This window comes from Numenius arquata, chromosome 15 (assembly GCF_964106895.1).
Source record: "Numenius arquata chromosome 15, bNumArq3.hap1.1, whole genome shotgun sequence".
Lineage (NCBI taxonomy): Eukaryota > Metazoa > Chordata > Aves > Charadriiformes > Scolopacidae > Numenius > Numenius arquata.
Window position 1 is genome coordinate 11,458,764 of NC_133590.1, and position 26,041 is coordinate 11,484,804.

At 43.7% G+C, this 26,041-nt stretch overlaps 1 protein-coding gene across 1 annotated transcript; it reads right to left on the minus strand.

Moving 5' to 3' along the window:
- Nucleotides 1-1,108: 1,108 nt before the first annotated feature.
- On the minus strand, nucleotides 1,109-23,801 carry RGS10 (regulator of G protein signaling 10). Its single transcript, XM_074159014.1, has 5 exons — nucleotides 23,652-23,801; nucleotides 16,925-17,043; nucleotides 14,983-15,069; nucleotides 7,926-8,069; nucleotides 1,109-4,394 (listed from the first exon to the last, which is right to left on the minus strand). Exons 1-5 carry the CDS (start codon nucleotides 23,698-23,700, stop codon nucleotides 4,248-4,250), a joined length of 546 nt encoding a protein of 181 aa, XP_074015115.1. The 5' UTR covers nucleotides 23,701-23,801; the 3' UTR covers nucleotides 1,109-4,247.
- Nucleotides 23,802-26,041: the final 2,240 nt, after the last annotated feature.

The following is a 26,041-nucleotide window of genomic DNA, read 5'->3' on the forward strand; positions in this document are numbered from 1 at the left end:
CCTTACCCTCAGATCAAAATCCTTACGTGTTATTCTGCCAAGAACCAGGAGAGGGTGCTGTTAAATCTGGCTATTATTTCATTTATCCGGAGTGCAGCCACATTCTGTAAAATGCCTTTCCCTATTTCTTCTCCCCCGCCATCCCTAGCCCTTTAGTATCGGGCGCTTTTTAACTCCCGACTGGAATGGATTCAGCCGCTCTCATCAGCCAAGATGTGAGCAGTGGCACTGATGAAAAGCATCTCGCACTTCATTATCGTAAAGCTCCTAAATTGGAGTGATCAGGAGTCACGCAGCGGCAACACAGCCCAGTTACACAGATCCTTCGGGTGAAGGATGCCACGCAGCTCGCTTTTAGCTGTGGCTGTGCCAAAAGGGCACTTGATGCCCTTGGACATCAGCTGCGTTGGATTTGAAACAAGAGGGACTGTCTCCGGGACAGGGAAATGACCACCATCGCGTAAACAACTGTTCTGGTGTGTCACGGGACAGATATTTGGCAAAACTGGGTGACTTTGTAAGTCTTTCTGTTCTGTCTTAGGATGAAGAAAGTTATAAACAATTTATAAAAGGGGGAATATATCCCTTTTCAGCTTTGAGCCACAGTTATAGAATCATAGAACAATTTGGGACCTCTCTGCATCACAGACGTAATTAGCTTTTAACCTAGATGCAAATGCTACCCACTTAAAATCAATCTGGATCTTCAGTAAAAATGCAAGCACGTTCTGAGCTGTTATCCAAACCTGAACATTCAAACCTTTTTCTCTCCCTCCTTATGATTTTTCAAACCCTCCTTCTCCATATTCGCAACCTGGAGCAAGCGTGATGGAAGAGATGCAACGGGAACAAAGCAATGGGACGAGGTGAAGAGGGTACAAGAAGCATCTTCTGTTCAGGTGTAATCTGTTCAGACAAGGGATCATTCGGAAGTGAAACCCACAGTGTCATCCCATCTTCCAATCTTCCTAGAGAAAAACACACTCTGAGAGAATGTAAGCAACTGTCATAACAGGGACTAAAAGCAGAAAATGGGGTAACTATGGGATATGAAGTGATCTTGGCCCAAACTGTGTTCAAAACAAAACAACTGTCAGCACACGGATTTGGTCTATTTGTAGAATATTTTAATTTTTAGCTGAGAAACACACAACAGGGTAGAGTTTAAGGCATGCAATCAGGCATGAAACTTCTCTTGCTTGCTATTTTGTGCTCATACCTTCAGTGTGAGATCTATGAAAAGAAGTAGATCTTATCTTTAACCTCTACCTAAAGCAACTCCGAGTACCCACTCACAGCCTGAGGTCCCACGCGAGGTTTGGAGTTGTTCTTGGAAGGCAGGATTCACTCACAGGGAAACTCAGTTCTTTCTCTGCCTGTGCGATTTGTTCTACGCCACATAGAGAAAACGTCACATATTTCACAAAGTTAAGTTTGATCAGTGATAATATCAACAGAAGCAAAATAACCTTCTCCACGTATATACAGACATCTGCTTGCACGGCTTTACCTTGATTTCTCTTTTACTGGAAAACACATCTAACGGATAGAAAAAAAAAACACTTTGATTTCTGCTCTTTACAAGTCTAGTTGTTGGCTTTCTTCTAAAAAACAAACCAAAACCAGACACCACAAATAAGACAGCCAATGGGGCAACAAACTTTTTACTGCTGAGGCAAAAGAGCAATTCAAAGATCAAGAATTTTGAGGATTTAGTTATATTAGCTTAGAAACATCATAGGTATTGAAATAAACATCACAGGCACTGAGATGCTGCTAAAAAGTACATTTCCATATGAGTAATTTGCGGTTGGTAGTAGTGTAAAGCACCTTTGTGTCTACTCCTATGGGGCAAGTGCTCTGAACAAGCAAATAATACAGTACCTGATAAGGAGCGTACTGCCAAGGAAAACATTGTTTATAAGCAGCTACAAACGAGTATTTTCTCTTTTTAATGCCCTACCATTGTCCATACAGCTCCTGGTTTTATTTATTATTATTATTATTTTTTTAAAACATGATAGTCAAAGACTCTCGTCCCTTACTCATGCATTCTTAAAATCAATATGATTAAAAATGAATCTACTGTGCATCCATGTGATGAATGTGGTAAGAGCTCATCCCGCATTTCTCCCATGAAGGTCCCCATCCTGCATGTTTCTGTATCACTAAGAGACAAATGGAAAGAGACAAACCCCAGTTCCTAAATGCGCTTAAGCAGCCCATGCCCAAGGACTTCAATGGTCTCAGAAGTTCCATCCTCTGCTGTGGCAGGTGTTAAAAGTTCATTGTTACAGTGAATTTTCAGAACAGGTAATCCTGAGATTACAAATAGTTGGCAAGTCCAGAACGGGATGGTCCCATTTCCTAGGCCCCATCACAACAAAATGATTCACGTACGTGTTAACTTTGTTCCTATTCAGCAAAACATTGAAACACAACGTAAGCATGAGGTCAAATACCACTGAAAGCGCCTGAAGCAAGATTGTGACTTCACCATTAAACCTTTTGAGAGCATGAAAGGAAAATAAACTCAGTGCATAAGAATTACATCTTAGACATGCATATGGAGGCACTTTGACTTCCTAAAAATGAGCAGGCCACTTAGCTCTGGGGGAAGAATCAGAACTCCCGTTCCCACTCTTACATCTCACTAGGGAAAAGCCCATGGAAAAAATTTTCTTTACACGTGACCTGCAAGAGTGGCTCAGAGTTAAAAGAAATAATCAAGTCTACCAAGTGAGTTTGCATCCTCAAAAAATACAACCTAGACTTAGTTTTAAAACACTGATAGCAACAGTAATGAATAAAACATATCTGGCCTTTCCAACAAAAAAAGAACTATAAAACGATCAAAAGCTAACTATGCATTTAGATTAGCCAGCACATAAACAAAAGTTCAAGAAAAGCAGTCCAAAAAAAATGAGAGAGTAAATAATGAATGTGGAACAGCCAGACTACACCCTGCGAAGCTTGTAAATAGAGCATGTAGCTTTCCCAATTTAAACTGCAATTTAGTAACACTGCAGTGAATTAATTCAAAAATACACAAACACATGAAAAAGGGTATGCTCTGACACAGTCCAGGGCGATATGGAAGGCTCAACGGGAGCATCTTCTTTCACCACCCTGACATTTCATCTTTGATTGCTCTGGGCAGAAATAAATTCCCCTTCCTCTCAAGCCTGATGTGAGAATGGCTAAACCACAACCTCAACCCCTCTTTCCGCTGCAGCTATCAAAAGTTAGGATTAGGAAAGCCTGAAATACTTCTCTGGGGCAAACAAAATTAGGCCAGGTGATTTTAGTAGTAAGATTTTAGTAAAAACAAAGCCAGACTGTGTTGGTCAGTCCTTTGTCAAAGTATTCTTGCTGCACAGAGCAGGGTTGCTCTGAGGACCTAGGAGAGACCAGATGCTTCCCAATACCGGCATCGGACACTGAGGCTACAGGTAGGACATGCCCTGGTCAAGCTTCGCTGAAATCAGTGTGCCCAGAGTGGGGTATTAACTGTCAGGTTTCCTAATGGCTGTTAGAAGTTTCTTCAGAGATTCCCTCTATCTGAGAGCTTTTGCTCCCAAGGGAATACGGGTTATTCCATCCTCTGAAGAAGGTGATTGTCTACTGCAAAAAAAATGGGGGAAATTTAAGAAATACAAAAATTAAAATAATGACTAGAGAAGTGTTTTGATTCAACAACAAAGGCAAAGCAAAACAGGTATCACCTTGAAAGAAAAGTTACATAGGAAGGGATGGAATTCTACTGAGCTTAACCCTGAAAGATGCTGTCCCTTCACGATTAAGTTTGCTGTGAATGACTCATCCACAAGGTAATGTGAAATGCACTCCTCAATAGCTTCTCCCAGCTATTTGGGATTTAAAGCCAGTCACAAATAAAAATTACAAGGCAAAACTAAAGAAATCACCACCCTCTCTCCCATTTCTCATCGTCATGGTGCCTCACGAAAGAAAATACAAAAATTGAAAGCCTTTTAACTTGTGAAATATGAAATGCAATTCATGTTATGGAGGAATACCTCAGCTTTTTAGCTAAGAAACAGTCTTTCCATGGGTGTTTGGTTATTAGCTATCATGCAAAAACAATTAGTCATTCAAGCAATTAAGAAGGTAAGTATTTCCTAAAAAGGTTTTGAGCTTTTCAAGCCCTAAATGCAACTGCTATAAACCTAGACTGTTCCTGAGTGTAATTTAGTTATCTATTGCCTCTCCTGAAGAGATTCACTGCATCATGTGTTGTAAATTCTTGATGCTCTTTTGGCTGCAGTCTGAGCCTCTGGTGAATTCTCCTCTTGCTCCTCGGACTTCTTATGGTTTAGGAATATGTCTGACTTCAAGAAGCGGCTGTAGCTGTCGTATTTCATGAGATTGAATATCTGGTAAGAGGGGGGAAAAAACACAAAAACAATTACCTAAGTAAAAGTAGATTTTAGATGAGAAAGACAGTATATGAACTCTAATGTATTTTTGTTCTGTTAGTACCAAAGCGTTACTAAAAATCATGACATTAAAATACACTTCAAACTCTCCAAAGGGGCTGCAAACAGCCACGGTCACTGTTCCACAGTCACTGTTTTGCAGTAACATCCTTATTAGTGTAAGAATCAGATTACGGTTTTCACAACAGCCAACTTTGAAAACCTAATACTGAAAAACTTTGAAAACCTAATACTGAAAAGCTGGAGGTTACACACCATGGTCACTAGGTAGGATTTTACAGCTGGTGGTCAGATCTCCACACGTGTGGAGAAATCAGGACGTGACCTGGTCCTCCTAGCAGCCTTAGCTCTGCAGAGCCACCAAAACCTAGCCAGGGCGTCCTGCTGGCAGGGTAGTTGGAAGATATTCAGAGGGACAAAGCAGAGCTGAAGAAAGAAATACCTTTTAGGCACCTTCTGACTGTAGTTACTCTTGAACATTAGAATAGCTCATTATACATGCAGAGCCCTGGATAATTAGGAAAAGCTTCTAAATACTTCACACAAATACTAAAACTGCAAACTGAATCTAGAATGAAACAACTGGTTTAACCAATGCTCCTTAAACTTAGGCCAATCCTCCTGTCCTTTTTACACTACTACACAACCCAATGCGAAGACAGGTTTCAGGCCAGATCAGAAATGTTGTAGGTACTTGCCACAAAAAGCTGATCCAGTACAGATATAATTTGCCAGTTAAAATGTGGTTTAAAATTTATGATGGATTAAACTTACTAGCCCAAGACCTGCCATTATTCCCATATCCAGCATGGAAATATGAAGTCAGCAGGGAGTACAGTTTTTCTCTCCCAGGGCTGAAGTTTACACTCATCCCTCAACACAACTTCTTTCTCTTCTATTTATACCCATTCCAGACAAAAAAAAAAGCTAGAACTCATTTGGCGTTTTCTGAAAACAAAAGGAGCCTGGAATCTGTTCAGGTGTCGAGGTCAGGACTATATTTTGCTTGGTCTCAAAACAGAGGGGAAGGAAAAAAATAAACCTCAAAACTATAATTGAGGCAAAACCAAAGCCTACATCACCCTCTGCCTATTATTTCCCTGGCGGAGCCTCCCTGAGTCATGCTTCATGACTGATTACTTTTTATGGTACTCAGAGTAACTAAATTTCCAAGAGGAATTTCTGGATTCTGACCTGTGTGTGTGGATAATCCACGTGTGGATAACTGGAGCTTTACCTTTACAGGCCTCACTTCTAACTGATAGTACAACTGGGTAATACAACGGTTTGTTAGGAGAAAAAATAACAATAATCTCAAACTGCTTTTTCATTTCACATCCTCAAGGAACCTGGACAGACAAAGGCAAACACATAAAACTTGACTGTTCTTGTCTATGTGTTTCCTGAAATATTCCCCTTGCAAATAAATTAGATGAACTATTTCACTAACTGCTGTTTCTTTACATATTTAAAGATTTAAGTTCATGTTTAAAACAGTGGAAATCTTGCATTATAAGCCACATTTTGGAAGACTAAAAATCCCCAAACACGCTCTCCATATAGACCCAAATCAACGCAGTGAAGCAAAGTCAAATTACACCTCCTGGTGTTGGCTAACTACAATACAATTACACTTAACCAACTAGCTCAAAGGAAAAAAAAATGTAAGGACACATCACCTGCTAAAACATCATTAAGTCAGTGTTAAGAACTCAGAGACAAAGAGTCCTCTAAGATCAAAATCTTCTGGAGTCTGGTCAGCCAAATGCACAGAATAGACAGATTTTACAATCAAGTGCAAAAGTAGAATCCTCATTTTCCCTCCCCTCCTCTCATCACCTCTGTGGAGCAGGAACATTTACCCCATAATATTTTGAAATCTACAGATTTCTGTGAACCACTGTAACACTTCCATCAGCATGAAGAACTGCCTCCAAGCTATTAGTTTAAGGGCACCCCATGAGCACCAAACTGAACCCCACAAGTAGTCCCGTTAAAATCAGTGAGTCTTGGAGAACTGAAATGCTAGTTACCAGTAATGTCGTAAACCAGACTGGGGCTTTCAAGCTCTGCCTTTTTATATTTCAGACATGCAGTACCAGCAGTAGTTAACAGTGTTCTTTAGAGAACAAATTACACCACTGTTCATAACTTTATAAGGATTGAAAAATAGAGAAGACCATAACTCTTCCTGAACTATTATCTCACAGCAATAAACAGAAGCTTCAAGCAGTGGAAAACCGCAACAACACATGAATGCTCTGCATTTGGTTTTAAAAGTTCACAGACTTTCTTCCCACACTAGTGGGATTCCTCTACCACTGGTCTAGCATGTTTCCAGTTCAGGTATTACTAATCCCTGGCTGTTCCGGTGCATGCTCATCTGCAAAACTTTTTAATTCCAGTAGTCTTCCCAGCTTCACTCTCACAATCACCCACCCTGAACTGCAGGGCTTAGATTTACCAGAACATTTTCTTTCCCTTCCCCCAAATCAGAAGTTCATCCATGAAGAACTTTGCTCCTACACATTGAGTTTCAGACATTTCCACTGCTAGTGACGTGGAACCTGCCTCAAAGACAGCAGAGCCTTCGCTCCTTAGACCACTTCAACTGACCCAGCCAGTGCCCAACTAACGTATTCAGTACATGACGTGAAATGGGTTAAAAACACTATTTATATCAGTGTGCTGTTTCTCCACAAAAGAAAAGAGCCAAATGGAAAATACAGGTAGTCCTGAGGATTGTACAGAAATAAAAAATAGTACAGGCTGCAAGCGCTGGAAAGCTGCAGATAAGAATGACTCACTTTACAACTTATGCTTTAAAAGCTAAATATCAAGAAAATTTACTGCCAAAAGACATGCCTGCAAAACGTCACCTAATTTCTACCAGGCCTCCCAAGTCCTATAAGAAAAGGCAAAGCAGATACCAACTCCTAAGTTGTGTGTGGTACAGAAGATGAGGCTTTTTAGGAAATTGCATTATATTCATATCAATATAAATACCAAAACAAAGCAGAGTGAAGAATCTTGAGCTCTCAAGGAAACCAGTGTCAACTATGGAAACAAACACCAGCAATGACTCAGCGCAAGTGAATACACAGGAAAACGTAGGCACAAGGTTAGTCAGCTGGGTGATTCTCAACCTACTGGCAGAGGAACCCAGGAGAAAACTTCATCCAATTTTCCAAGAAAGCCCTGAACCGGAATTAGAGGAGTCTCTTAACTAATTGGCCCTAATTAGATGGGGCCGAGAACCTGGGGTACGATGCATCCACCCTCAGAGGGGTTGCATTAATACCCCCAATATGGAAACAACCCAGCTCTGTGCCTACTTACTCAATCCATGCCACACAGCAGCAGAGGCAGATTCCCAACTTCCCTACACTAGCTTGTGCTTAGAAACCAGAGTCTGTTAAAAGCAGATAAAAACTAAATAAACTCTGTTCTTGAAGGAAATAACTTCACCTGGTCCTGGAGCTTCTGAAACATGAGAGGGTGAGGTGTCTCCAGAATGGTCTCATTCAAACGGGACTGCCCTTCGACGTTGACTTGGGAGGAAGCCTTACTGGACAGGAAAGTCATGTAAATTTCTTTAGCTTTTTCTTGCATCTGCAAAAGGAAATATTTATTTACAGAATGATTTGCTGTGGGAATCTTCTCCATATTTGTTAATGTTTTATTAGAGACTGCTCTGGGTCACTGTCATGGTTTAGGCTTCTCGAGATTCACATATTAAAACCAAAACAGTCTGAATTAAAAGAGAAAACAAGAAACAAAACAAATATGCATAGATTACCTTATTTGTATATATTCATTTGTACTGGAGGAAAAACAGTGCAGGCCAACTGCACCGCTACGAGTGGAAGCTACCAGTATTTGGCACTTAAGTTAAACAGCAGGTTGTGATGTTTGAATCTGAGAATCCAGTGTAAAACTGCTCAGCACCACCAACCAGGCCTTGTCTTCACTATTTAGAAGACTATTTTCACTAACAGATAACTGGCGTGAGCAATGAACCCAGAGGGGAAAAAGCACTGTAGAAACTCTCTCCTACTGCAAGGCAAAACTAAGCAAAGTTAGTGCTGCTAACTTTGTCATACTACGTGCTACGTTTTTACCTCAGCAGCTCACATTCAACACTGGCTACATGATTAAAAAAAACCCAACAAGTATTCTTTTGGCTAATGGTAAAGATAAAACTCTTAAGAACCTCGTGAAGCTGATAAGTAAGGGAAGCTGTGACTTGCATAAAGCAGTTTGTTACTGTTTGCCCTGATTTCAGCAACCCTGTTTCGGTGGTCTCTTGATAAATCAGTAACAGCGATAACATTTTGACCCTACCTAGCATCTTCGAGTTTCAAAGCAGTAAACGAGCAGCCACAATCCTCTGCATTGAATTTCAATTCAATGCAAGCTCTCCCTTCACCAGAAGATCGGATAAGAGAGGACCAGTGGGGGAGAAGAGAGCCGAGCCAGGCAGGAGGCAGGCTCCCCTGCTGCAGTCTGAATTCTGCACACTGAAAACTGGAAGAGGGGAGATTTAGATTAGGTATCAGGAAGAATTTTTTCACTCTGAGGGTGTTGAAACACTGGCTGAGGTTGCCCAGGATGGATGCCCTATCTCTGGAGGTGTTCAAGGCCAGGTTGGATGGGGCTTTGAGCAACCTGGTCTAGTGGGAGGCGTCCCTGCCCAGGGCAGGGGGTTGGAACTAGATGGTCTTTAAGGTCCTTTCCAACCTGAACCATTCTATGATTCTAAGAAAACAAGTCCCACGCAGCAGCAGGCACTGCACGATCACGAGCCACAGGCACTTGTCCGTGTTCCCCACTTAATGAGGAACCACATCTCCAGACCAGCACCAACCAACGGGCTGCATCTTAGACAGGAAGTGGGCTTGAAGAAGGAAGCATTTAAACTCTTGCCCACGAAGGAGTCACAGAATTTCTTTCATGTTTTACAGCTGAGAATCAACATTCGGGGATAATTAGAAGAAAAGCTACATGTGTTTGCCAATTCACAGGGCCTCAGGAGTTAACTCTCTCACTGCTGAAGGGGACACGCATTTTCCAGGTGTATTCCTTTTTAATAGAGAGTATTCATCCGGCAGGTAAAACATTGTGTCAGGTGCACTGGGTCACAATGAAGTGTTTTATAACAAGTTCTGATCTTTTCACTTTCACAGATCAGGGAGGATTCGGTCAGCTGTGTCTGTTCTAAATGAGTAATTAATCCAATTGATCAGAGCTGTGAGTGCTTTAATTGGTAAAGTTAATATCCAAATGCAGACACAGTAAAGGTTCCTTTAGCGATTATCACATGAGTAAGCATGACTGAACTGTCTGTCAGTGCTACCTAAACAATTTTTGAACCTGCTGTCCGGTTTCAACCATATTTAAAAGAGGGGCAAAGGACCAAGAAATAATTACCCTCCTCCCGATTCAAAGGAAAAGAGGGGCAAGAGAAAGGAAAGGGAGTTAAAAAGCAGCATGTGCACCAAGGGAAAAGCTGCAGTATACGTTTAGAAGTTATCTACTCTACTTGGAACAGCCAGCAGGTAATTAGTGGCTGGCTAATCGATGCACACACAGCTCCACGTCAGCCACAATACAAGGTGCTGCTTGGCCAAGGAACACAGGAGCAGGCTGGGCACTGGGGAGAAAGAGCAGAGAGCAAGGCTTGAGGGGAAACATGAAACTAGAAATACTGCAAGGAAGTTTAAAGAACACAGGGGGGAAAAGGGGATTGTGTGGGAGGTTGGTGAAATGAGGAGGATCTCTGGATTTTGTGCAGAAGAACGACAAAGAAAGGAAGTGAAAGTGCCGTCGTAGGGAGAGGGGGTCACTGGAGAGACCCAGGGGACCTGACTCTATAATAATGGGGAAACTGTTCTGCTGTACATGGAACATGGACTTTTACATGACACCTATGCTCCAGGGGTAGAGCATCCATTTAACTACAATATTTTATTTTTTTCAAAAAAGAAAGTACAGTCAAAGCTGCCAGTATGTTTATACATCCTCCAGATAATATTCAGGGAGAGCCAGGCTCAAGTGGAGCAGACAGCGACGTTCCCTGTTCAGTGGGTGGCATTCTTGGTTCTGCACCAGCCTGAAACTAAAGCCTCAGCGCGGGGGACTCTACTCTGAATTTAAACAACACTTAAACTGGGATCTTGTTCACAGGTGGTTATTAAAGGATTTCTGGCACTTTTCACTTACATCTGTGTGCTCGCCCCAGTGTTCGTGCCAAATTCCCATTTGGAGTATGAAGTTCTGTCTACAGAAATCCCCCCCATTTCAAGTGGATACAATATTCTTTCCCACTTCCTTTCCTAAGGTCAAATGCAGCTCTCAAGCATGTGTGGTTCCCAAATGAGGTGAATGGAAGTCCCAGATGCTCATCAGAACAGGCTCCAGCAGTTACCAGCTGTGCAGCATTACCCATTCCTGCTTAACTGCTGTCACATTCCACATGGGAAGGGGCAGAAGAAGCTCTTGAATAGGTGTACTTTGTTCTGAAATTGTTCTCTGCAAAACTTCTCAACATGGGTATTTTGGTGGGTTTTAGCAATAGCTGAAAAGAGGCCCTGTTGTTTGAAGCATTTATTACAATCTGTGATTTATTTTTAAAGCTCAGCTGCAGGAGAAGAAACATTTAAACCTTGGGAAGCAGCACAATGGACATGTTGTTTATTTCATTAACAGTCCAAACACAACAGCATATGACTATCTCCAGCAAAATATTTAAAGTTAAATTTAATTCACTTATCCCCACCACTGCCATTTTAATAATTATGTGTCCCAAGATGAGGACCATATGGGTGACAGCACAGCTTGCTGCTACAAGTGGACTTGACCAAAGTCCTTCCTCAGTCTTCACTAAAAATTACATTCCTATTTTAACTTCAATTGTAGAGGAATAATAAAGAAAGAATATCCTTTTTAAAAAAAAATACAGAAATGTGTCTTGAGCTGGGGGAGGAGTTTGTGTTTCCGTGCTGCAAGAGGACAGACTGAATCCAGTCCATCTAAACCCTGCCTAGACCAGTAACGTAGCCTGCTCACTGCCTAGCTCTGCAGACGCTGAAAATCTCCCCTGCTCCCTGAAACACGCCTGCATTTTGTGTTAGGAAAACAAACATGGGCTTGTGGAGCAGTCTGGTCTGAGCTCCATTTCTGCCTTCTCCTGACTCTAGTCTAGAGCCAACACAGCAGCCAAGAGCCTGGCTTCTTCTTGCCAGTGCTCCTTCTGCTCCCGCGATCCAGCAATCCCGGCTGTGCAGTGGGTCACATGCAAGAGGAAGGGGACGGAGGAGATGTATCTGTACAGCATCTTGCAAGATCTGCCTGGGCTGGCTTGATGTGTCAGCTTCCAGGCAGAGCCCATGTGACTGTGGTTAGAGTAACGACCAAACCAAATTTAATAAGCTTTGAGGAAAGGCCTGTGATATCGTCTCAGAATGGCACAGAGTTAGACGGTTTGCAACCAGCAGAAAGCAGGAGCAGAGTGAGCCTGCATCTACCTGGGAAGACCAGAAAGGACATGAGGGAAGGACAGCACATTTAGCGAGCCTGGTAAATTCAGTACAGCAGCCTATGCAAAACCAAACGCTGCTCCAGGGTGACACTGAAGGGATGACAATAGCACCAGGCACGATGGATACTTAATCCACTGACCAGGTGGTGACTGACCAAGAAAAACCTCACACTCATTACTTGACATGAGAGTGTTAGAAGTTTGTCTTCTACTTTAAAAACGGGGGGGGGGGGGTGGGGGTGGAAATCCCATACGATCTGGGTTAAATTGAAATCAGCTTCATCTGACCAAAAGTCTAAGTGTCTATGAGCCAGTTTCTGTGGTAAACCAGTTCTAATGAGAAGCAGGTTATAAAGTAAGTAAAAAGTTTTTTTAGAATACTTTGCTCACATTAGATAGATAGAAGTGATTTCTAAAAGAGCCACTTTGAGAAGACGAATTCATGCTTCATGCTATCATAAACACTGGAAAGATTTCTATTTTTAGTGCTTTTTCTAGCTTTGTAAATTATCTAAACAAAGCCATCCATAAGCAGTAGCTATAAAAATTTACTGTAAGTCTGTGTCATTCTAAAGCACATTTATTCTAGCTGACTGTAATAGCTTTGGCAGTACTAGACTCCAGATCAACCATGCTGTGTGATGATTGGTACTGAATAATTAAGCTAAATGAAATCTGGTTAAGTCTCTGTCCATTCATTTGGCAATTCATTCAAGAATTTATTAGGTTACTATCTCCATACATCAGTTTACCATTTCCTGTACTACCATGTGCAATCCCAAAATAGTTAAAAAGATGGAAATTACCTAGCAAGGGAAAATACAATTATTATTCCATTGCAGAGGGATTTTCCACTTTCATTTCCACTTGAAAATGCAGTTTGATACCTGTCCAAGGGGTATCAAGGAAAGGCTACACACCTCTTGGCAAGGACACTGTATGACACAAAGAAAAAACATCTGCCCTGTACAAAGCCAAGGGTTTTTCCCGTTTGGTGGACTGTGATGCTGACTTCTGCTTCACCAGCTCAGAGAGCAAACAGTTTTAATGGAGTAGAGAGAGAGATCCAGAACATGCTGGGCTGGGGATCTGGCTATCCAACATACCACATAAGATGCTGTATGGACATTTGGGGACAAAAGAGAGGAAATGCTGTGTCACAGATATACAATAATGAGATCTGCAGCATGTGCCAAAGCAGAGCCAGGTCAGTGGGACTGATGGTACCGTGCTCACCTGGACAGGAGGCGACTCCAGTGCAACCCAGTCAAGCTGCAGCTAGAACTGCAGCAGAGGAGAACCCCCGGCCTCAGTCCAGCTACCAATACTGCTGCCATCACAGAGGCATCTAGAACAGTTCCCGTTTTTATCCCATCTCATTTACTTTATTTCTCTGTAGGCCTTGCATCTTACAGAAAAATAGCCCAATTTTCTGAAGACTACCTGCATGGGTGGACCTTAATGAGAGAGGGAAGCAGCTCAAGACACAAAGTTGAAATAGAGCTAAATATTACAAAGTGTGCAGTCAAACATTTTCCTCTTCTTGCAAAAAAATTATCACTTTTATATTTTTGATGAATTTGTCAATACCAAAAACTAGTCACAACTGAAACAAGTGAATTGTTTTGAGGGGAATGCTTTTTTAGCACAAAATAGAGAATATTTACAGAAAGAAGACTCCCCTCTCAAAAATATGTTTTGTTGAAAATCCAGGGATTACTTTTTTTTTTTTTTTTTAAATCTACTGGGAAACAATTTCAGCTGGCAATATTTGATTGACCTTAAGAGAGGAATCCTGCAGTCTGCATGCAGCTCTCGTACACTTGCACTTTATAACACCCCTAAAAGCCCAGTTCCCCCACCTGATTTAATTTCCCTGACGTTTCTGACATTACTCAAAGCATGTGCAGTCCCATTTGAAGCAGGTTTAAATGGCATTTTCCCAGATCTGCTTATTTTGGCCAGAAAAGTGCAAAAGGGGCTGTACATTTGCACTTGTTGCCTTCTAAAATGCTCCCTTTGGCAACAAGAGCTGCATACGTATGGAAAGCGTAAAGGTAGGATTTAAAAAAAAAAAAGTACTTATGGGATTTAGGAGCCTGACTCTCAGTGACAGTGATGCTCAGTTGGAGTTTTGAAACTACTTCATTTCATGCTTACAGAATCCTCATCTCAAAGATCAAATAAATATGGAATTTCTAAAAAAATAATAATAGTAATCACTTTTTTTTTTTTTTTTTCAGAAATAAGCAAACAAAACACGGTACATATCTTAGGCCTGACTCTATAGGCTTCAACAGCTAAATCTGAAAGCAGATCCTGTGCTCCTGGTGGATCTAAATGTAGACAGAGATCCAAGTGCTGGAAAAAACTTACTTGAAGTGGCTGGTTGAAAAATTTCCAATAGAATATTTTCTACTAGAAAAATACAGCATTCATGAAAATGAAAATGCTCTGCAGGTATGTATCAATTTGAATAAATATTTAAACAAAAGAGTCTAAATGGACCCTCAATTTGTTTTGTTTTGTAACTTGTAATTTGATAAGGTAAAACTTTTCGTTTTGGTATTGTAAAACCCTTTGTTTGTGCTCTTTGTTATTTTTATGTTCTACTAAAATATTATAATGGTGTATATTTTCATGTAATAGCTGCTACGCTTCAAAAGAAGTCCTCAATGAAATGTTTCCATATTTTCAAGCAAGATGATGCAACATCACTGAACTAAACCTTTTGCTGTTCCCAAGCAACAACAAAAAGTTCAAAGTTTTCAAAACATGGGAAACCTGACAATTTCAGCATTTTGTTTTGATTTAAAGTAGAACCAGCTTTGTTTGCAAACAATTCCACCAGCCTGATTTCAGTGCAATTCACTTCAAATATACTTATTTGCACTCGTGTGAAGCACGTTATGCAACAGAAACGTTATAGCTCCAGCTCTGCTGCGGAAACTTTGTTGACAAGTAAAAGTTATTTAGGAAACATACCTGTTTTTTTCCCTGTGTTTTCTTAAATTCTTCACATGCTAGCCAGAACAAAACGTTTTCTTCACTAAATTCTTTCTTTAAAAATTCCTAGAGAAAGGAAAAACAAACAAACAAACATTAGGAACCAATTTCTCAATTGTTTTTCTCTCTTCCTACTCAGTTATTAAAACTAGAAGCCACCTACGAACCTCTGCGTTAGTGCATCTGCACACTACCAAGACACAAATAAACAATCATATATTCAGCACTTTGAAAGCACATTCCAGGAGAAGGATGAGCTGCTTTTAATCTCAGCGCATATCAGTAACTAACAAGAGTTTCTTCAGTCTCCCTTAAATAACCCGAGCATTTTTTACAGTCATTACTCAAAGGGAAATCCAAAAATGAACTCATTAGCAGGTGAGCATAATGAACTATTTTAATGAGAGCCACAGATCACTTGAGATTCTCATCTAGTATCTTTCTGATTTTTTAATGAGTAAAATCTCTACAAATAAAAGTGTTTCCAAACATGATCATCAGTGGCAATAAATTCACTTAAGTAAACTAAAGCAGAAGACATATTTGCGTTCTCTAGACAGTGTTTAAACAAAGCACATTCCTCCCAAAGTGAGGCATGTTTTAAAATGGTGAAAAAATGTACATTAAATTTCTTTATAAAAAATAATGACTTAAATATTTATAGCTCTGAGATCATCAGTTTTCACTTTCAAGTGTTAGAAAATAGAGGTTAAGTAACGCCAAGATTTAAATAGCACCAAGATTACTTTTTTTTTTAAGAATTCTGAATCACAGTGTTTTTTGTAATTCTGGTTTACATCACTTTTCAAACCATTCTGGCAGGAAACCATTTTAACCCAGTGCATTTCCCATGAGGGGTCTGGAGAATAAGTCTTAGGAGGAAAGGCTGAGGGAGCTGGGGGTGTTCAGCCTGGAGAAAAGGAGGCTGAGGGGAGACCTTCTTGCTCTCTACCACTCCCTGAAAGAAGAGTGTAGAGAGGCGGGGATCGGTCTCTTCTCCCAAGTCACAGGTAACAGGACAAGAGGAAATGGCCTCAAGTTGTGCCAGGGGAGGTTCAGATTGGATATTAGGAACAATTTTTACACGGAAAGGGTTATTAAGCCTTGGAATGGGCTGCCCAGGGAAGTGGTTGAGGCACCATCCCTGGAGGTATTTAAAAGACGGGTTGACATAGTGCTTAGAGACATGGTTTAGTGATGGTTTTTTATCAGAGTTAGGTTGATGGTTGGACTAGATGATCTTAAAGGTCCCTTCCAACCCAGACAATGCTATGATTCTGTGATTCTATGATTTTATCAGTGCTTGGCACGGCAAAACCATCCTCAAGCAGGTAGTTCCTATTCCTATAGCTAATATGGCAAGAAAGCCTGGAAAAAACAACTCACCACCCTTACCTAATCAAGCCTCAAGCCTGAATTTTAAACTTAAGGGGAGTTATTTTCAGTGCAGCTGCTGCAACACAGAATAAGAACCATACAGAATTCTCAGGCTCGGGAGGTGTTAGTGGTAACTTGTTGCTTAAGTAAGAACAACGTATGAGAATAGAGAGCACAGCATCAGTCCTCAGTTGATAAATAACGCTTGGCAGGAGAGATCAGTGGCTCAGGGACTGTCATTTATCCAACAGTAACTTGTTAATCCTTGCAACAGCTGATAGATCCGATTAGAAAGATGCAACCACAAGTCTCCCCATGTGCCTTACGAGAGCAAGCCGCAGCGGCAGTGGGCAAAAGGCACTACCATAGAAGCTCAGCAAATGCCACAGCTCCAACTCTGCCACCTCTGCTCAGGGTACGTATCTAGAAGGACACATGTCTACGTGCTTGCAGCACTGGCACAGCTGCACCACCTATGCTGAGACTCATTCAGCTTTAAATCCTAATTTCGCTTTATATAAATAACCACAATTAATATAGCAACCCTAAATCGTTTCACTCCTTCTGGATCTTCGAGGAGGTTTTCCAGTGATGTAGCCCATTTTGAGGTTCCTTTCAAGGTCTGGTGGCTGCTGCTTGGGTGACCCTCGCTGTCATTTATCTCTGGAAAAAAATTGGAAAAAATACCGTCTTCGTTAGAAGCGATTAATGTCACATGCGTTTCTTCCCCATTACCCTCTGCACCCTTGGATTACAGCTGCTCTCTTTAAAGGAAACACCATAAAACTGAAAATAAACACACACACATATTTGAATTCTTTGCCTCCCGTAAGGAGGCAAAAATGCCTTGCAGTTAGATAATTCACGAGCGTGTAAGCAGGCACTGTCACTGCTTTATAGGAGTTCAAGCACCTTTTGCATGTGGAACACAATGACCGCAGCCTGTGTAGTAAAAGGACCATTTGCCTTTTGTTCTGGCGCTGTCAATGACATTGGCTTCTATAAAGCAAATCCTGGTCAGGAAAAGGCAAAGAGAAAAAGAAAAATAACGCTTTGTTTAGCAGGAGAACAAGTCCAATATATTAACCCAGCCTAACGGGAGGAAAGACAGCTGGCAGAAGAGCCTCATTCCAGCTGAGGCAAGTGGTATTTGGGTATTTGTTGCTTGTTTGTTTGCAAGCCCACTGAAATTCTGCTTTTATAAGGTGTACTGGACTGTGCCTACATCTTCTCTGCCAGTCAGCCTTCTCACGGATAGGAGAGAGAGAAAAATTCAGAAATGTGTACCATCCCAGGGACACGTACATTACATCTGAGGCTGGTGATGCTACAAAAATTGCCTGCTGGCTACCTATCACAAAACCTATTACTTGGGAAGACTACAGGACTTTTACTGCTGATCTGAAAACATATAAAACTGACATAAAGCACTCAGCCTCCTTTCCTCTCACACACGAAACGCCCAGGGAAGCCAGCAGGAGTGCAAGCCATGAGAAGTCAGGCTCAGAGCTCCACTACACCCCGGGAAGGTCCACAAAACCCTTACGGTAATCAATACAGCTCCTGTTTATTTTTATAACCCCTTCTTCTCTCCCTACCAACTTCTTGGAAATACAGATCTTAGCAACTTCTGCTGAAGCTCTGTTAAAAAACCCTTCCTCCACCATGAAACTAAACCTCAGCAAGTATCTCAAAAAACTATCTATGCAGAGCTATACTATCAGATGTGCTTTTCAGCAGGTAGCTAGAATGATAAATGCTAAGGTTAAAGCCCTACAAAATATTGGCACAATAGCAAAGCCTGCTGAGCTTTGGTTGGTAGGGACCTGTAGAGTCTATTTGTTTTTTCTAACAGTGAGATGAACCACTGTTTTACATGAACGAACATCTCCTCTTCTCCCTTGATAGGAATGTGGGGGTTTTTTTATACAGGAAAAACTACAAAGCTGGAAAAGAGGCAAACTTTCTGGAGCCGTGGATTCCATACCCATTGCCTAATACTGAGAGAAGTATAGAGAAGTGATTCTGCCACTTTACACTGCTCTGGTGAGACCTCACCTGGAGCACTGTGTGCAGGTCTGGAGCCCTCAATATAGGAAGGACATGGACCTGATAGAGAGGGTCCAGAGGAGGGCCACCAAAATGATCAGGGGGTTGGAGCACCTCTGCTACGAGGACAGGCTGAGGGAGCTGGGGTTGTTCAGCCTGGAGAAGAGGAGGCTCCGGGGAGACCTAACAGCAACCTTCCAGTACCTGAACGGGACCTACAGGAAGGCTGGGGAGGGTCTGTTTCCAAAGGCCGGCAATGACAGAACAAGGGGTAATGGCTTTAAACTGGAAAAAAGCAGATTTAGATTAGACATTAGGAATAAGTTCTTTACTCTGAGGGCGGTGGAACACTGGAACTGGTTGAGGCCCCTTCCCTGGAGACATTCAAGGTGAGGCTCGACGAGGCCCTGGGCAACCTGGTCTAGTTGGGGGTGTCCCCGCTGACTGCGGGGGGGGTCAGACTAGATGACCTTTGAAGGTCCCTTCTGCCCCAGATGATTCTATGATCTACACTCACGCCCCAAGTAAATACAGACGTAAAAGAAAGGAATGCATCTGAAACAATGGAGCAAATGATCACTGCAGGTTACATTTTAAATCACATGTAAATCCTGTCTCTCCTTTTGCCCGTCCTGCCCTCACTCTCCCATGCACTTACAGAACCAACCTGAAATTTCTTCACATCAAACGCACGGCTCTACGCCTGCGCAAAACCTTTCAGGATCCAAGATCGCAACCAATTTGGGTGAGGACTGTGACAGACTGGTCTCCAAAGCAGCAAGGACAGCTACAGCTCTGCGTGAGAAACACACAGCCTGCTAGTTAAAGGTCAAGAGTCAGAACCCTGAGGATTGTCTCCAAACCACTTCACACGTGACACAGCCAGTTAACCGTGCCTCAGTTTCCCCTCCCCTCATGCAAAAGGATGTGGTTCTTGATTATCGCTTGCAAAATTTATTTTAGGAGCCTGACTCAAGTTATCTGAGCATCTAATCTCAATAAAATCTGTGAGGTTTAAGTGGGAATAGCCAAGTACTTTGGAGCAGAACGCAATTACCTCTGAGGTGCCTGAATCTCCTGTTATGATCGCTCTCACCTGCAAGCAGAATGGCAGCTCTGTGTGTTGGTAGCTGCTATGGTCTGCTAATGGCCTGAAGAACCAGGCTATCTGCTTATTTAATATATGATTTAGCACAGAACACACGGGAGTGAGATTTTATTTTTAGTGTTTCTTTTCCAGCCGAATTTTAAGTGGACGTTAACGATTACTTTGAAAAGCACGTATTTCAATGAGCCAATGCAATACAGGGCAGACCCTGTGCCATAAGAACCTAAAAAAAAAAAACTTCTGGTGAGCAGAAGTTCTGCTTCCAAGCACCCAGGACACATCGATCTGCTTCCCCTCAGCTGCTTTCACTGGCTGCTCATTTTACTGCTGGCCATTCTCTATCCTCCCTGATCACCACCCTCCCTAGCTTCCTCTCACTTCCAGCCTGCCCAGCACAACCCAACTCCATCCACCATTTACGTTCCCCCAGCTCCTCCTTGTCACCCTCCAAACCCTGCGCTCTCCCAGGGCCTTGCTGCCTTTCTCCCTACCTTCTCCTCCTACAGACTTAAGAGAGGAAAACGCGGTTTTGAAGGGAGGACCTGTGTGATTTCTTCCTAACGTCCTCTCTGCTGAGCCTTGTTGTACAGGACTCTCTTACTCAGTTTGTTTCCCCGCTTAACCAGCTCCCCACAACCCAAAAAGTACTGTGCCATAAGCAGCCGCAATCCCAGTTCAGCCCAGGCTACAGGTCTCAGCATCGGTCCACTCCAAGGCAAGGGGACACCAGCCGGAGTGTCCCGATGGCAGACTTTCAACCGCTTGTACACAATAAAGACAAGAGGCCAGAGAACACTCTCGGATCCTGCACAGCTCCTGTCCTGAGCAGTCCCCCCAAAACCACAGCAACTGCATCCAAGGGGACATCGCCTGGCTGGGACCACCCCGCCAGTTGTGCCCAGGGCAACGTGGCTAGCAGGGGCCAAAGCCATGGCAGGGAACGTGCCAAAAGCTCTGGAGGGCTCAGGTCTGTGTGCTGGCCATGGCACTGATCAAGCTCTCTCCCTCCAGGCTGGGTACCATTAATCCCCATGTTCAGTGTTTCTTTGCAACCGTCATAAAACATTAAAAATTCCCGCTCAGCGCAAGTGTGGATAGGATGCCCGTCACATATGACAGTAGGAAACACCCTGAAATTTTACGAGGATATTAAAACTGCTGGGTATTTTTATCATACCCCATTAAATACGCCATCACAAACATTTTTTCTAATACAAAAGTGACATCCCCCTGCCCCAAATAGGATCATAACTTCCCACTGCACACGCTGGTTTCATTTAGGAGATTTTATGTGTGATTTCTGGAATATTTTTTTTAAGAGCTTAAAAGATAGGAGAGAGGTTTACCCCACAAATGATTCAAGAAGCTAATCCCCAAATCTATACCCTGTAATATGTTACTAAACTACCTTAAAAATTATACTTCCACTGAAGTTCAACTTAATGAAAGTACGAAACAATTTATTTTAGAAGGCAATACTGCAATAAATGTAATTACATGAATGACCCTCCTGAAACCTATTTATCTCTGTTTGCTATTTATAAAGATAACTTTCTCCTGTCAAAATCATCTAGTGACAAAGTTATGTAGTATACACCTGGAAATAACAAGCTCAATACCAGTATTTAACAACTGAAATGTATACATTAGTGTGATGATTTAAATGAGGAAGGCAGACATTTGCTGTTACCAAAAACTAGGAGATAATTTTGTGCATCAAAAATGGTATTACAAAATGGCAGTTCTTCACCAATATTCTTCTAAAAGGAACACACAGAATGTACAACATATAATCAATGTGCTAACTACTTTTTTTACTGTCACAGGAGAGGGCTTGCTGTCTTTCCGTCGGGTCAGACACCAAGAGGCTGAGAAAGCCAACAAAGCGGAGCGCAGTTGCAGAGTCCCTGCTGAAGCAAACTTTCCACTGAGTGTAGGACCGTAACACAACCGCCGGCACGATGTGCAGCTGCTCCTACCAACGCAGCAAATGACTAAGTGCTTATTTTAACAGCAGCATTAATTTAGAGAAGGACCCTACCCTAAGCCAACAAATAGGCAGTTACCTTAGCCGGAGCATCATTTTTGCGAAGCTTCTTACAGAAGCCGCTTTTCCCTATCACACAGTCGTACTGGCACATTAGACCACCGACAAAGGCTCTTTGTAAGTGACAGATATAACGGTAAGTGCAGCACTAATAACAGTAATTATCAGTTGAAGTGTGGTATCAAAAAATGGCAAATAGTTGCACAAACTTGGACTGAAACCACAAAAAGTGCCAACAACATCCAAATATACAACTTTGCAGGTCAAAGGTCATGGTTTGGGCCCTGGCTTTCGAGAATCACAAAATAACGTGGAAATCCATCACACTTTTAGAGATATTCAGGCACAGCTAATTGAGGTAGACATGCTAACCTGTCTGCCTTCCAGAAGGGCTACGCACTGCAGTGGTGTCCCAAGCTGCTGTCATTCCTAGATTGTCGATACAGTGACCTGTGGGGCACCAGATCGAACAGCACAGACCCACACACTTCACAGAATCCCGCTGGATGCATCCCTCACCTAAACGCCTGTTCCAACTCTCTCTTTCCTGCACACACCTCCTGCAAGCTCCTCAACAAAAACAGCAGATGTGACAAAAGCACCGTGTCAATAGCGTATTCCTTATTCTATATTTAAATACACAACGTTAAGAAAAGCCTTCTCAATTTCTTCTTGAAGAACTTCTGATCACACCACCTTTGTCACCTGGATCATAAAGCTGCGAGCCTCGAACCTTTATCATTACTTTAAAAGTACTCTGAATACCTTGTCTTTTCCTATGGTCACCAGAATCCCCACCCAGCAACAATCACCAGTCTGGAATTAATAAATCCAAGGTTATGAAACAGTGGGAAAATTCGTAAGTAGGAAGCTGAAAAGGGAAAATTCCCTTACTTTCCATGTATCCAAGCGTCACTGGATGAATCCTCACACACCAACTTTTTCCTAGTAGCAGCTGAATTTTAGAGCTTTTCCCTGCAGAAGGGCTGTCCTTCGCATGCTTTGGTTGTTCAAAGCATGAGCCTCAACATCCTCTTTTGACTGTCTCTAACTAAACAGATGGCTACTGGATTCCACTTTTAACTATAAGGAAGGAAACTAAAGGGACGTTCTGCTTTTGTAGCATCTCTGGAAGCGCTCACCAGACATATCTCCTTTTTAAAAAAAAAAAAAACAAAACACAACACACAACCAAAAAAGAAACCCAACTCAACCCAACTCTAGACATTTGGCTTTTCTTAGAAAGATTGTTACTTCTTGCTGCACATTACAAAATGCAGTATTATTTTGTAGGATTCTGAGTTTCTAACTTTTACCCCAATTGTTTTAGCAATGGCGTGTATTTTTTGAATCCACGGGCTCACAGCATCGGCGACGCCGTGGCGTGAGAGGCCCCGTAACAACACGGAGACCTTGCAACGCCTGTCTGCGCAGGGAACTGCGAAGTCCTACATCTGCTGCACCTTGGTAACTTCCATCCCTGCCTAAGACGCTCCCTCCAAACTCTTCAAAGCCAGTTCAGAGCTCGAAGAACCTGGCTCTGATTCTTCAGGCTCTTGGGCTATCGCTTCGCTACCACTAACAGCGACAGGCAGCGGTTGGCAATTAAAATTTGGCTGATGAGGCGTAAACCCGAGCGGAACCCCGTTCCCCGCTCCGCGCAGCGGCCGCTGGAGCGGGAAGAACCGCGGTTCCGTCCCGCCGGGTTCGTTCATCGCGATGGGGACACGGACACCCCCCCACCCCCGCCCCGACCCGGGCAGAGCCACGGCCACGCAGGACGCGATGTGAAAACCAAGGGGCCGTTCCACCGCCCGGCAGATGAGTTTGATCCCGCTCAGCCCGGCTGGAGCCGGGTACCGCCGCGGCCCAGGTAACGGCACCCGAGCTCCCCCGGCTCCCCTCAGCCGGGCGGACCCGCGGCCGGCCAGCTCCCCACCCCAACACCGCCGCCGGGAGGGGGCTCGGCCGCGCTTTCCTCTCCCGCCGCCCGGTGGAAAGAGAAGCGCGGCCCTCCCTCAGGCGGCCGGGGGCGGAGGGGAATGGCCGCTCCCGTTCCCCCCTTACCTGACGGCGGGCGCTTCCTGCTGAGGCGGCTGACGGCCCGGTTAAACATCTCGGGCTGCCCGGAGCCGGAGGGGGCGGCCGCGCCTTCCCCGCTGCCCGCCGTCCCGCCCCGCTTCCCGCCGCCCCCCTGACGGGCGCCACGGCCGCGCCCTGCCCGCCGCCCGCCGGCCGTGAGGGGGAGGCAGCGCCCGCTGCTGCCCGCCCGCCGCCGGGCCCTCAGCGCCCTCCAGGCCGGGGCGGGCCGGGGCCCGGCGGCTCCTCCGCCGGGAGAGGGGGAACAGCAGCGTTTCCACGCTGCCCTGAGGCCGCCAAAGGCGACGTGGCCACGGTGGGTCTTCACTGTCTCTCTCTCCCCTTCCCCGTCCCAACCTCAGCCCCCCGGCTGTGCCACTTCCAGCCTTCTCCCCTTCCATCCCCTTCCCCCCAGCACCGTTATTCCGGTTTGCTCACATCCATCTCATCTTTCCCTCCTCTTCCCAGGCTCAAGCCTCCAACTCTCCAGCCCTCTCCTTCCTTGGACACCAGGCCGCTCTTCCCCACAGAGCATTCGGCCACCAGGCACCATGAAAGTCTTTGCTCTGCAGGTGGAAGAAGCCAAAACACTTCCCCGAGACTGTCACCTTTACCAATTTGTGCGTTTTTTTACCAAAACAGACATGCCGAGTTTCTCCTGCTGGGGCGACTCCTTGCCCTTCTCCAAGGCATGGAAGAAGAATTATTTCTCAGCAGGGAAAGCACATCTGTGATTTTAACAAAGGTGTTTCCACTTTCAGAAATAACTTTTTACCAAAATATTTAATCAGAAATCCAGCGTGTAGCCAGTGTGAGAAATCTGCACAATTCTGACAAAATTGTATGCCAGACAATTACCTCAGGGAACACAGAACAACTGTAGCGGGAGGCAATGGGAGTGCTTGAATCCCACTGGAAATAGCACCTATGCCTAGAAAGTCACAGAAATGACTGGAAATAGCACCGATACCTAAAAAGTCACAGAAATCACCGCTAGCGGACAAGTCACCGCTTATTTTATTTCCACCTAAGCCAGATCCCACCCTGAACACACAGTGATGCATTTATAACGAGCGCCGTTCGCAGAGGGGAACTTGGATGGGCTCCCCACCTCGCTGAAATGTATGGATGTTTTCCACGGACACGCACAAGGCCAAGATTTCATTCCTGGGAATCGGTGACACCAGAATGCTCAAACGCAAGAATAAATTGCATCTGGGCTTCCAAAATAAACAGCAGCACAATACCTTCCAGCTGAAGTGATTTGGCCTGCGCACCACTGGACTCCCGCCTCCAGCACCGGGGCCAAAAGCTGCGTTAGCCTGGGAAGATTTCTTGGCTCTCGCTGTGGATTTAAAAAAAGAAAAAAAAAAAAAAAAAGAAAAAAAAAAAAAAAAAGAGTTTGCTACGCTGCTGAGGGAACAGCTCAACAGCTGCACGTGGCCTTTCCAAGCAGATGTGCGAGAGGCACAACGGTATTTGGACCACAACTGGCATTTCTGTGCGAGCATCACGCATCAGAAGAGCACGGGGCAAAACCAGCCCAGCAGCAGCGCCCAGGTGGCACGGCTGGGCACAGCAAAAGCAACATACGTGGTGTCAGACTCGGTAGAAGACTCCTTAGACATGAGCTCCAAAAGATTTTTCAGCCATATCCATCAACACCAGGTATTTCAGGGCAGTACATTTACACTGAAGCAGAACAGACACCACCTAGTTCTTAAGAAGCAGGTCATAAAACCCAGAGTTTTTGACTTCAAATGTTCAGAATTAGTATTGCTAGCACAACCAAATAATCTTCAAGCTAATATACTGACATCAGGTTATTGGAGCAGTTTTAAGACCTAACTTCATGGATTTAGAGATGGGAGCACATAAGAAATAGGAGAATGAGCTGGGAGACAAGAGACCATGCCCACGCTGCACGTTCCTGTGCTGGTGCCTCCAAGAAGCCCAGCCATCCATTGGCACTCCATTTGTACACTGCTAAACCCAGCCTTCAAGGCTGCCATACATCTACCTGTAGAAGCCAGGAGATTTTAATTTCCTTTCCCTGCTTCATACAAAATTTGGTTTGTAAGTTTCTTGGTTTTGCCCCCCATCTCCTTGAAAACATTAGGATTTGGGCTGCTCCTGCAGAGACAGTAGCCTGAAATGGGCTCACCAGTGCCTGCTCTGTCAGGGTCGCTGTTCCCCGTGTCCTGCTCTCTCCTGTGCTTAAGACTCAGCGCTTCACTAGATGTAATGACATGAGGAATTTTTCTTCCAGGTGAATTTGGTGGAGATTTTCAGGCATGGTTCATTCGCTGGGGATTTTTTTGTCTTTTTCCACGAATAAACTGCAATACCTGTATAAGGCCACATGCAACTTTAATTAT

Bases quoted from the DNA above. Each gene is read 5' to 3' on its own strand.
- RGS10 (XM_074159014.1), bottom strand. From the start codon at position 23,700: ATGTTTAACCGGGCCGTCAGCCGCCTCAGCAGGAAGCGCCCGCCGTCA. The intron at 15,070-16,924 runs GTTGCTATATTA...TCCTTTCTCTAG, and splicing joins AAGGAGTGAAACGATTTAGG to GAATTTTTAAAGAAAGAATT. The intron at 4,395-7,925 runs GTGAAGTTATTT...CCCTCTTACCAG, and splicing joins TTCAGAAGCTCCAGGACCAG to ATATTCAATCTCATGAAATA.